This window comes from Eptesicus fuscus, chromosome 20, assembly GCF_027574615.1.
Source record: "Eptesicus fuscus isolate TK198812 chromosome 20, DD_ASM_mEF_20220401, whole genome shotgun sequence".
Classification (NCBI taxonomy): domain Eukaryota; kingdom Metazoa; phylum Chordata; class Mammalia; order Chiroptera; family Vespertilionidae; genus Eptesicus; species Eptesicus fuscus.
In genome coordinates, this window is record NC_072492.1 from 20,308,572 (window position 1) to 20,320,853 (window position 12,282).

General features: G+C 38.5%; 1 protein-coding gene across 2 annotated transcripts in view; it reads left to right on the forward strand.

The window, feature by feature from the left end:
• The window catches only part of NF1 (neurofibromin 1), a 237,669-nt gene that overhangs the window by 46,333 nt on the left and 179,054 nt on the right, over positions 1–12,282 (forward strand). For both annotated transcript variants that reach the window (XM_008147785.3, XM_008147786.3), the window contains exons 2-4: positions 2,797–2,940; positions 5,056–5,139; positions 10,038–10,228. In XM_008147785.3, coding sequence (XP_008146007.1) covers positions 2,797–2,940; positions 5,056–5,139; positions 10,038–10,228 — 419 coding nt within the window. The remainder of the gene's footprint in view (positions 1–2,796; positions 2,941–5,055; positions 5,140–10,037; positions 10,229–12,282) is intronic.

Consider the following 12,282-nt stretch of genomic DNA (forward strand, 5'->3'; position numbering starts at 1 on the left):
AATAAAAGTTTTACTGGTCATTGTGATGTTGGAGACCCAAATGAGCGTATTAAGTACATCTCAGAATTAGGCAGACTTACCCATCCATTCCCAAGCAGTGTTGCTCACTCTCCTCTGCAGTGCTAGGCCCCTGATCAACTCTTGGCATGTTGACATAGGGGAACATTCTTGTACTCTGCAGCAAGCCTGTTCCCAAGAGAAGAGGGTAGAGCTGAGTTGTGCATGCCCAGTTATTTGTCTCGTTTTTTATCTATCTGACTGACTAAAGGGGAGGGGGGTGGCCCTAGCTGGTTTGGCTCAGTGGATAGAGCGTCAGACTTCAGACCGAAGGGTCCTAGGTTCGATTCCAGTCAAGGGCACATGCCTGGGTTGCGGGCTCAATCTTCAGTCGTGGGTGTGTAGGAGGCAGCTGATCAAATGATTCTCTCTCATTATTGATGTTTCTATCTCTTTCCTTCTCCCTTCCTCTCTGAAATCAATAAAAATATAAAAAATTAAAAAAAAATAAAGCGGAGGGGTGATGGGGGGGTGACAGGAAGGGAATAAAGGAAGTGAGAAACAGGATGGATCAAGTAAAAAAGAAAACATAGTAGGAAGATTATAAATTTTAGGAACACTGAGTTTGAAGTGCCTAAAAGATACCTATGTGGAGATTCCAAGTAGACATTTGGATAATGCATTTGAAGATACAGATTTAGTAGTTCTGTTAGTTTCCTGTTGCCTGTAACAAACTATTATAAACATAATGGTTTAATAAAAGCCCACAAAATTACCTAACAGTTTTTGTGGGTCAGGGATCTGGGCATTGTTAGCTGGTTCTCTGCTCAGGCTCTTACTAGACTGAACTCAGAGTGTTGGTCGGGGCTGTGAGTTTATATGAAGCTTGAGTTCCACCCAATCTCACTGGCTGGTAGAATTTAGATTCTTTCAGTTGCAGAACTGAGGCCCTCAGCTTGGAGAGGCCACTTGCTCTTTCCTGCCATGTGACCTTCCCCACAGTAAGGTAGTTTGCTTCTTCAAGGCCAACAGAAAGCATTTTTGTGGCTTTAAATCTCTTATGATTCAGCTGGTTGGGACAGGCACATTCAAATATCTTCTTTTTGATTAACTCAAAGTGTACTGATGAGGGACCTTAATTTTATTTATGAAGTCCCTTTTGCCATACAATTGTGTGTGTGTGTGTGTGTGTGTGTGTGTGTGTGTGTGTGTGTGTGTGTAGAGAGAGAGAGAGGGGGGAGGAGAAAGAGGGGGAGAGAGAGAGAGAGAGAGATTATGAGGACCTGGCTTATGTCATTATGGAGGCTGAGCGATCCCACTATCTGCCATTTGCAAGCTGGAGACCCAGGAAGGTTGGTGATGTAATTCATCAGACTGAGTCCAAAAGCCTGAGAACCTGGGGAGCTGATAGTGTAGATTCTAGTGTGGGTAGTCTGAGTCTGAAGACCTGAGAACCAGGATTGCCAGGGCAGAAGGTCAATGTCCTAGCTCAAACAGCCTGGTGGAAGGGACTAATTCATCCTTCCTCTCTGCCTTTTTGTTGTATTTAAGCCCTTAATGGATTGAATGATGCCCACCCACAATAGGGTGGGGAAAACTGGCTTACTAGGTGTATCTATGCAAATGCTATTATAATCCAGACACACTCTTCGAGACACACATGGAAATAATGAATAATGTTTAGCCAAATACCTATGAACCTTGTTATCCCATCAATTTTACACATAAAATTAAACATCACAGAGGGATTTGGGGAGATTGACAAGCTACATTACAGCCACTGATGGCTTCTAAAATGCGCCCCCTTTTGATCTTTCAGCTTTTTTCCCCTTTGTAATCTTTATCCTTAACATTATGTAATTCTATAGCTTCTGTTCTGCCCCTTCCTCCAAAGTCTAAAAATGTTTTCCCTCTTTTATTGAGTACTTCTTTACTCTCGAATTAGTCACTTATTATTAACTAAGGAAACTCAGTCTCTTTTTACCTTTATTTGCACCAGTTAGAAATGAGAAAGATGGACTGAGTTTTGTTTTTCACAGTGGAACCTTACCAGTGTTCTTGATTAGCATTAGCGGGATCTAATAATTAGATAATAAGTATGCTCATGGTGCTTTCAATACAAAATGCTACTTTGGAACAGAATAGACGTGAACTTCTTGGTAATACAACTTAACTCATTCTCAGATAAATGTAAATGTGGTCCCCTTAAAGGATATATTTTTCTTGAGATTTATGTTTGTTGTGCCATTACTTCCTCAACTGTATACCTGAGAGAGGTTATCTAACTGAGTCAGCCTTTTACTCTGTTTATTCCAGGGTATACAGTTTGTTCTAATTTTTTAACAATCTGCAGTTGTTTGCTATTATTGACTAGAGGTATGGGACATAGATTTTTTTTTTTTTGGTCTCATGTTCTGTTAGTGCTTGAGTTCAATGTCTAAGAGAAAGGATTGTATGCATTTTATTGCAGACATTCTCTGAAATAATTTTTAGCTACAAGGAAATAGCTCTATTTCTGTGAGTCATCATTCTTTTTTATGTAGAGCTGGGTAAGGATTTAATTTCGTAGATAGAGTTTATGACTTCCAGAAGGAGAGCTGCAAAAATTGAAATTTCCAAAGAATTTTAGATTTGCTATAAATGCTATTATATATAGAAAATTGGAGCTTAAGATACTAATATAGGTAATTGGTTGATAAAATTTTCCTAAAACCTCATGATTTTCAATGAGGTTAGAGTTCTTTTTAGTCATTTTCAAGTGTAAGCTAACATGTGTTTTCTTTTTTTTTTTTTTTTAAGCTTCCAATAAAAACAGGACAGCAGAACACACATACCAAAGTCAGTACCGAACACAACAAGGAATGTCTTATCAATATTTCCAAATACAAGTTTTCTTTGGTTATAAGTGGCCTCACTACTATTTTAAAGAATGTTAACAATATGGTGAGTAATTGGGTTACTGTCCCTTTGGGGAGTTTACTTTGGTTTGCTTTTTATTTAAAAATTTGGAGCAGCATATTTTGAAGTATGGAAAGTAATTTTTTGTAAACATTTTATTTTGTGAATAAGCACAGATAACTTTTTAACTTTCATTTTAGTTTTTTATTCTTTCCCTTAGATACATCTCTTATTTGTGACTTTCCTTTTTATTATGTTTCTGAAATTAGGATTGCATATAGATTTTATGTCATATACGAATTGACCATATTCAGATATTCTCCTTATCTCCTTATTTGAATATTTACATATAAAATTGTCCCAGCCCTATGTAGATGATAAATTAAATATGACCTTATACTATCTTAGCGGGTTTGGCTCAGTGGATAGAACGTCAGCCTGTGGACTGAAAGGTTGTGGGTTTGATTTCAGTCAGGGGCAAGTACATGAGGTGCTGGCTCGCAGGTTGATGTGTCTCTTACGTTGATGTTTCTCTCTCTGTGTCTCTCCCCCTCCCTTCCACTCTGTCTAAAAATAAATGGAAAAAATATCCTTGGGTGAGGATTAAAAGAAAAAAAAAAGGCCTTATAGTCCTAAAATATGAGATTGTTTTTATGAAAATGTTATTTTATGGAGCTTGTGACAGATTCTGCAGTAGGTAGAGAACCCATTTTTGAAGTGCTCCCAAATACCGATATCCTCAAATTACTCCAAAAGCTTCTTTTCCCTCCATTTTATAAAATCTGTTTACATTCCATAGACTTCAAGGTACTCCAGCTGTTCTCTCTCTGTACCTTTGAACATATTTCTCCTGTCTCAGGTGATTCCTTCCTTTCTGTCAATTCCTAACTAAAATTTCCTTCATATTCAGTTCAAATAAACTGATTCAGATATTTCTTGACTAAATTGTAATTGCTTTGATTGTCTTTAGCACTTACAACCACGATTTGTATTGTTTGTTTTGAACTCTGAAAATGACTTCCGGTTGTAGATTGTGAAAATTAGTCACATTTTTATAGTCACATCATCTTTGGGGTGTGTTGTGTGTGTGTGTGTGTTTGTGTGTTTTAAAAAAATCTGATTAGACAATACTGATTACAAAATGGATAAACTGGAGGTGTGGAAAATCATTTGCCTTTCTCTATGGAAGAAAATATTTTTTGAAAAAACGCTGGGCTTTTAATAAATACCGTATTTTCCGGCATATAAGACAACTGGGCGTGTAAGATTTTCCTGGGTTAAAAAGTCATCTTATATGCCGGAAAATACGGTAGTCCAATATATCTAATCCATTATAACTAATCCCATCAATATAGTCCAATATACCATATTTTCCGGCATATAAAACAACTTTTTAACCCAGGAAAATCTTATACGCCCAGTCGTTTTATATGCTGGAAAGTACGGTATGTAAAGTGATTTACAGAAATTTATTTAAGATTTTGCGGAGCTCTTCTGTTGCAGTGTGTGGGGCACAGTGATAGGATTTTACTTATATAATAAGTGGCCATGCTCCCATTTAGATTGAAAATATTTTAATACTTGAAACTTTCTTTTAAAAACAAAAACACACCAATATTATGATATTGACATTCATTTAGTTCTTATTGGTAAATAGTGTAGTATTCAATTTAAGAAGAGTGAATGCTTAAAATTATTTGTAATTGGTGTTATAGTCTTTTTTTTTTTTCCTGTATGAGTTTAGACCTTTTTTTGCTGTATGAATTTAGACCTTTAATAGAATTTTGAGTGGAGCATTTAACCACACTTTTGTGTCATCAAAGTGTGGTTAAATGCTCCACTCAAGATTCTATTAAAGATCAGGGTGTGTATCTAAATCCTATATATTTTTAAAGTATATAAACCAGTGTATCTTCTTTTACTGTTACAAGGCTAATGGCAGACTGTAATGAATACCAGCAGTTTTGTTTGCTTGATAATTTATTTTGTGTGAGCATTAGGATAAAATTAGAAATAATAGATTTAAATATAGTATAATTTGGGAGATAAAATGGAAGACTTGATTTTCGTGATCCTTAGCCTCTGACTTTTCAGATGTGTGCTGATTTATAGTAAAGAGTAATAACCAACTTTTAGTGTTCTGAATATCTTTTCTCTTAGAGAATATTTGGAGAAGCTGCTGAAAAAAATTTATATCTCTCTCAGTTGATTATATTGGATACACTGGAAAAATGTCTTGCTGGGGTAAGTAAATCTGTTCTTCAGTAGGCAGGTTTTGTGAATTTAATTTTGAGTTAATCTGATGTACCAAAGTATAGGTGTTGACAAGGAGAACTTTTTGGACTCATATGGACTTTTTGTCTAAGACATGCATATGAATTTTTAAAACAGCTGACTAGGTGGCATAAACAAATTTTCAAGATAAAATCATTTTCTCATCTTTTTTTAAAAATATATTTTTATTGATTTCAGAGAGGAAGGGAGAGAGAGATAGAGATAGAAACATCAATGATGAGAGAATCATTGATCAGCTGCCTCCTGAGTTTTGAGGAGGCAAAACTGGGTTTTGAGCCTACAACCTGGGCATGTGCCTGATAGGGAATCGAACCCTGACCTGCTGGTTCATAGATCAACACTCAACCACTGAGCCACACAGGCTGGACATTTTCTCATCTTTTATAAATTAAATAGATATTAAGCTTACTTATAAAGTATTAAACTTGAGCCACATATATCTCTGGCATTAAAGAAAACATTTTGTGAAAAAAAAGCGCCACTGTTTGATTTAATTAGTTTTTCAGATATTGTTAGGCCTATAGCATTGTTTAGTTTTGAAAGGATGTGATACAAAAGACCAAGAGTAGTCTTGTTTCCCCCGTATGAATCTGATTTTAATGTTTTTTCAAATCTATATAAAAATGAGCTTAAAAAATTGAAACTATTATAGATCCTACCTGAAGAACACTTGTTATTTATACACTGGAGGCCTGGTGCATGAAAATCGTGCATGTGGGGGGGTGTCTCCTCAGCTCGACCTGCACCCTCTCCAATCCGGGAGCCCTCAGGGGATGTCCTACTGATGGCTTAGGGTCGTTCCCCGTGGGAAGCGGGCCTAAGTCGCAGTATGGCCTCCCTCTGCAGGAGGCGACCAGGCTGATCAGGAGAAGGTACCGCTCCCATCATCCTGCTGCTGCTGCCACTGCTGGCCACTGCAGCTGCCAAGGTGTTTTCATCAACACGGACTCCAGTCCCTTCACCACAAAAAAATGACAACTTTCTTTAGGCATTTTCAAGATGTCTTTTTCATAGGATATGACATTTCTTTCTTTTTTTTTTATCCTCACCTGAGGATATCTTTCCATTGATTTTTAGAGAGCATAGAAGAGAGAGGGAAGACAGAGAGAAACATCAAAGTGAAAGGGACACTTCAATTGGTTGCCTCCTGCATTAGCCGTGACCTGGGCCCCAGCCAGGGAGGAGCCTGCAACCTAGATACATGTCCTTGACCAGAATCGAACCCAGACCCTGCGGTCTGCAGGCCGAGGCTCTATCCACTGAGGCAAACTGGCTAGGGCAGGATATATGACATTTCTTAGCTCCTCCAGCAGTGGACCTTCATTTTTTTCCTCCAGGAATGAGGTGGAAAAACCCTTGATCACCTTCTTGGATTCTTATTACCCAAGTTACCAAAAACACTGCGTGTGGCGTATGGGGAGCTTAGCCAATGAGCGAGTGGCTTGCCTCACTGTGCACACAGTCCCCTCCTGCCCACCTGTGTGCGCAGCCTCCTCCTGAGCAGTCGTGACGTTAACGGTGTCCCAGACAATTAGCATATTACCTCTTGATATAGATATAGGTATAGATATAGATATAGATATAGATATGAACATATAAAATAGAGATACGTGGAGAATTAGTTGAGTATAAGACAATTCTTTCTCAGGTTTCCTCTAAATAGTTATCTCAGTGTATTTCAACCATGACTTAATTGGAATTTTTCAAGAATGTTTCTGTTGTATAAAACAAAGTATTTCTATACTTTAGTAGCCTTAATTCTTCCTGGAACATGGTAGAAGTTCATATAACTAAATAAATTTAATACTTCCATTTTAAAGATCTGGCTATTCAGTATGTATTGGAATTAACTTATTTCTTATATCCTATCTTCCTTTGGGACATCATTTGCTTTTATTCAGAATTGCTTCTCTTCCACATATGTTATGGTTAATCTTTATAGTAAACCTAGAAGGAAGCCGGCCAATCGCCCACGGCCCCTCCCCCTGGCCGGCTCCACCTCGATCGCCCCGTACCTCGGTTGGGGGACTGGGTGGCCCACCAACTGCCTGCAGCCCCTCCCCCCTGCTGGTCCTGCCTGATTGGCCCTGATGGTGGGGCCAGCTGGACCCCACCTGTTCACGAATTTGTGCACCAGGCCTCTAGTTTATAAAATGAAAGGGCTATTAAACAGGATGGTGGCCTTGTGGAGGTGAACAATTTTAAAAATTGGAATCACTCTTTGTAGTGGTCTTACTGTTTTTTATTTATTTTATTTATTTTTATTTATTTTATTTTTTATTTTATTGCTTTCTTTACAGAGAGGAAGGGAGAGAGATAGAGAGTTAGAAACATCGATCAGCTGCCTCCTCACACCCCCTACTGGGGATGTGCCCGAAACCAAGGTACATGCCCTTGACCGGGATCGAACCTGGGACCTTTCAGTCCACAGGCTGACGCTCTATCCACTGAGCCAAACCGGTTTCGGCTGGTCTTATTGTTTTGATTGTATATACCGTTGTATTAGCCACTCTCATGTTTGAGTAAGGTGGTTTATTGTCTCTCTTAGTTCTACAGCTTTTCTCTATTAATGTTTGTAATTGAGAGTTAATGGTAAGTGTGTTTTGGAGAATGATATTATTGGCCTGCTAATTTGGTACTCTTTAGAGATAGCCTAATTGAAACTCTAATAAGTGGGCATGGTAAAACTTATATAATGCACAAAATATATCTTATTTTGCTCTGCTCTACAATTGAAAATGTGTAAGATTTTAAAAATAAATTTATAATTAAAAATAATACATTTTACATTATTGAACAACTAGAGGCCCAGTGCATGATTGAATCTTGCACGTGTAGGATCCCCTACACGCTTTCGCTTTTCGCGGTGGAGCTGCCTGCACCCAGCTCCCCCGCTTTTGATGGTCTGTGGCCGCTGAGGGGGGCTACTCTGCGCCTCTCAATGGCCGCTGAGGGGGGCTGCCGCGGACACCTGGCTACCCTGCCGTTGAGAGGCACAGCTGGGTGTCCACGGCAGGCCCCCTCAGCGGCCGCGGATCTGGCCGTTGAGAGGCGCAGGGGGCGGGAGTCCCGCCCCCTGCGCCTCTCAACAGCAGGGTAGCCCCCCCTCAGTGGCAGCAGATCCGTGCCTCTCAATGGCCAGATAGGCCACCCCGAGTCCCGCCCCCCAGCCTCCCGCCACCCAATCGTGGGCGTAGCGGAGTGATGGTAATTTACATGTTACTCTATTATTAGATAGGATTGTGTTTTATTAGATTGCTATCAATGATTTTATGGTTGTCTCTTGATTTTCATTTTTTTAAATCAAAGTAAGTTGAGGAAGTTTGAGATGAACTGAGCCTACAAGTACATGTTTACCTCATAAGTAGTTGAAACATCTAGTGAAAGTGAACAAATACTTACCAATATCTTATAAGTAAGATTTTATAGAATTTGAGGAATCTTAAATACCTTTGTTCCTGTATCTATGACCATTATTGCAAAGATTGAACACTTACACAATTTTTATTTGTATATAATTGAAGTTATTTTCAACATCTGTATTGTTTGGTTAGCCTATAAATGAGAAATAGACATTGTAACTCAAATTTTATATATTTTGTGATATGTATTTATTTCCTATCCATATATTTCAGTGTATTTGAATCTGAAAGCACTTGGATTGTAATTACAGAATTGAGCATAGCACACAATTATACAAACTTTTGTTCTGTCATCATGCTTGGTATTATCAAAATTGTCATTGATATATGGATACTAAAGCTGTTAGGTGAAATATTGATGTGGAACAGTATATCTACAGGATAGCTTATCCATTGATTGATTTGTTAATTGTAAAGGAGATATTTATTTTGGTGTTAACACCAAAGTTATCAAACTTGGTGTCATTTACAGTGTAATCACCTGGCATTATGTACTCCTAAGGTGATGTAATTTGAACTGTACTGAAGTACTAAAGTGTTTAACCTGAATGATATCAGACCTAGGTTTAGGTTCTACCTTACAGAAAATACAGTAACTAGAATAACAAGTTGTCACATTTAGTAAGGCAACTGGGCTATTTTTTTTTTAAATGTCAATGTTATAGAAAATAAAGATGATGTATATGGAGGGAGATAGTTTTAGAATAATGAAACTAAAGGAACATAATCATGTTGCAATCAATGAACCTCTTTTGAAGCAATGAAAAGTCATTTTGGGGGTTGTTAGGGAAATTTGAGCACAGATTGGGTATTAGCTGATATAAGGGAATTGTTTATTTTCCCTTGATGTTATGATTGATTGAAGTTATATTGGAGAATGTCCTTATTTTTAAGAGATGCTGGAGTATGCAGGGCTGAAGTATTATGTTTGTAACTTTGAAATGGATTAACCAAAACAATAAATAATATTTATCTGTTTTGTTCAATGTACTCAAAGGCAGGTGTGATGGCCCATCCTGGAAATTATTTGGATGTTGAGACAGATAACACAATTCACTCACTAAGGAATATGAGTAATGTTTATTTAGAACTCACACAAACTGGGGATTCCCAGGAGGCGGAGGATTTGATAAACAGGGGACAGGCAGGAGTGGGTGTAGGGGGCTAAGGAAGATGGATTGATGGGGGCTGGAATTTTATTGTGATTAAAGAGGCGAAAGATGGAACCATCCTCTTTATTAGACTGACTGTATATATAGCAAGCATGATGAATTATTAACAATTATTGAATCTAATTAGGTGATGAGTATATATGGGTGTTTGTTATTCTATTTCAACTCATTTGTATTTGAAAATGTTCATAATAGAAAATATTTACATGTGAATTTTAAGGAAGTTTTAGAATTGTGATTATTTCTGTTTCAGCAACCAAAGGACACAATGAGATTAGATGAAACAATGCTGGTCAAACAGTTGCTGCCAGAAATCTGCCATTTTCTTCACACCTGTCGCGAAGGAAACCAACATGCAGCTGAGCTTCGGAATTCTGCCTCTGGAGTTTTATTTTCTCTCAGCTGCAACAACTTCAATGCAGTCTTTAGTCGCATTTCTACCAGGTTAGTGTGTAAATCTACATAGGACTATTGTAAGTAGTACACATTTTATAAGTTTTTCTTTATCATCTGCATAAAAATTAAAAGTTGTCAGAAATGAGTTTGATCTCGGCTTTTGTAGAAATTTTATGTATTGATTTCTTTGAAATTTTTATTACTGTGATAGTGGCGTGTACAATTAAATATGAGTACTGTTACAAAAATCAAAAGTCTAAATTTTAGGAAATGTTACCCAGGACCAGGCTTTTTTTCCCTTTAAACACTAGGGATGAAATTTTTTTTTTTTTAATATATTTTATTGATTTTTTACAGAGAGGAAGAGAGAGGGATAGAGAGTCAGAAACATCGATGAGAGAGAAACATCCATCAGCTGCCTCTTGCACACCCCCTACTGGGGATGTGCACCCAACCAAGGCACATGCCCCCAACCGGAATCGAACCTGGGACCCCCTGAGTCCGCAGGCCGACGCTCTATCCACTGAGCCAAACCGGTTTCGGCTGAATTTTTGACTTTTTAACATACTATTTCTTTAAATGAAATTAACCAATCAGATAGAATAATTGATGAGTAGTCAGAATTCTAATGATCTCACAGCTCTACTCCTTATCACAAAAGCCTAAGTTATAAAACAAACAAACAAATCTCCAAACCAAAATATCCCAGAAATATAGAAGCACAAGGAAGAGAATAATTGTCAAGTAGAAACCTCCAGAAAGTGGTCTGTGTCATAAGTTTACAAACTGCAGAAACTCCCATTTGTTGAGCATTTGCAGAGTGCTGTTTTAGCCTCATAGTATCTTTGAAATGTATGTGATAACTCCCCAATTTACAGGTAAGCAAACTAATACTCAAAGAAGTTATCAAGGCAGTTTGCCAAAATGGAGGACCCATAATTTCTTAGACAGACTGGTGTCAGAGTCTATTAGTGTTATTATACCAGGTTCGCTACTTCCCTCTACTTCTGTTTTAACCACATTTTGATGACATTTCTTTTGTATTATATATTGCTGTGCTTTAAAATTGTATGATAAAATCATCATGTGATCATTAGTTGTTATATCCTGCAGATAGAGAAATTGGTATACATGGTGCAAAATGGAATTGAATTATAATTGACAGTCACCAAAAACTCTGGAACTTGCTTTCATGCATATGATTTGTCTTTCTCATGCAAGTGGAGTCGAATGGATCCTTAATTATGACCCAGTAGGAAGTATAGCATGAATCACTTAGTGATTCAGTGAATCCAAGAATAATACTGAATAGAGAAAACAATCCTCTTTGCTTATTGGTACCTGCATCTTTTGACATGTCTATGTTGTGTGAATAGTGGACTTCTATCAGTCAGAGATATTTATTCTTCTGTAGTTTTCTAATAGGTGTGAATGAGAACATGCATCATAATTGAGAATTTGTGCCATAGTACTTTGGGGGAATTGGCCAACTTCAAAAACCTGCAGTCTTTTAAATAAAAAATGGCATTTCTATAATCATGATGCTAGACAATATGCTCACAGAATTCCCAGTGCAAAGAAACTTAAAATGTTATTTAATGGTACAGTATAATTGATGATGTTTGGTAATCCTATATAATAAAGAGGTAATATGCAAATTAACCATCACACCCTTGCACAAGATGGCTGCCCCCATGTGGTCACAAGATGGCCTGCAGGGGAGGGCAGTTGGGGGCAACCAGGCCTGCAGGGGAGGGCAGTTAGGGGCGACAAGGCTGGCAGGGGAGGACAGTTGGGGGGGGGACCAGGCCGGCAGGGGAGGGCAGTTGGGGGCGATTGGGCCGGCAGGGGAGCAGTTAGGCATCGATCAGGCTGGCAGGGGAGTGGTTGGGGGTGATCAGGCTGGCAGGCAGAAGCGGTTAGGGGCAATCAGGCAGGCAGGCAGGCAGGCGAGTGGTTGGGAGCCAGCAGTCCTGGACTGTGAGAGGGATGTCCCAGATTGGAGAGGGTGCAGGCTTGGCTGAGGGACCCCTCTCCCCCCCTGCAGTGCACGAATTTCGTGCACCGGGCCTCTAGTGCTTATATAATATACACTGTCTTCA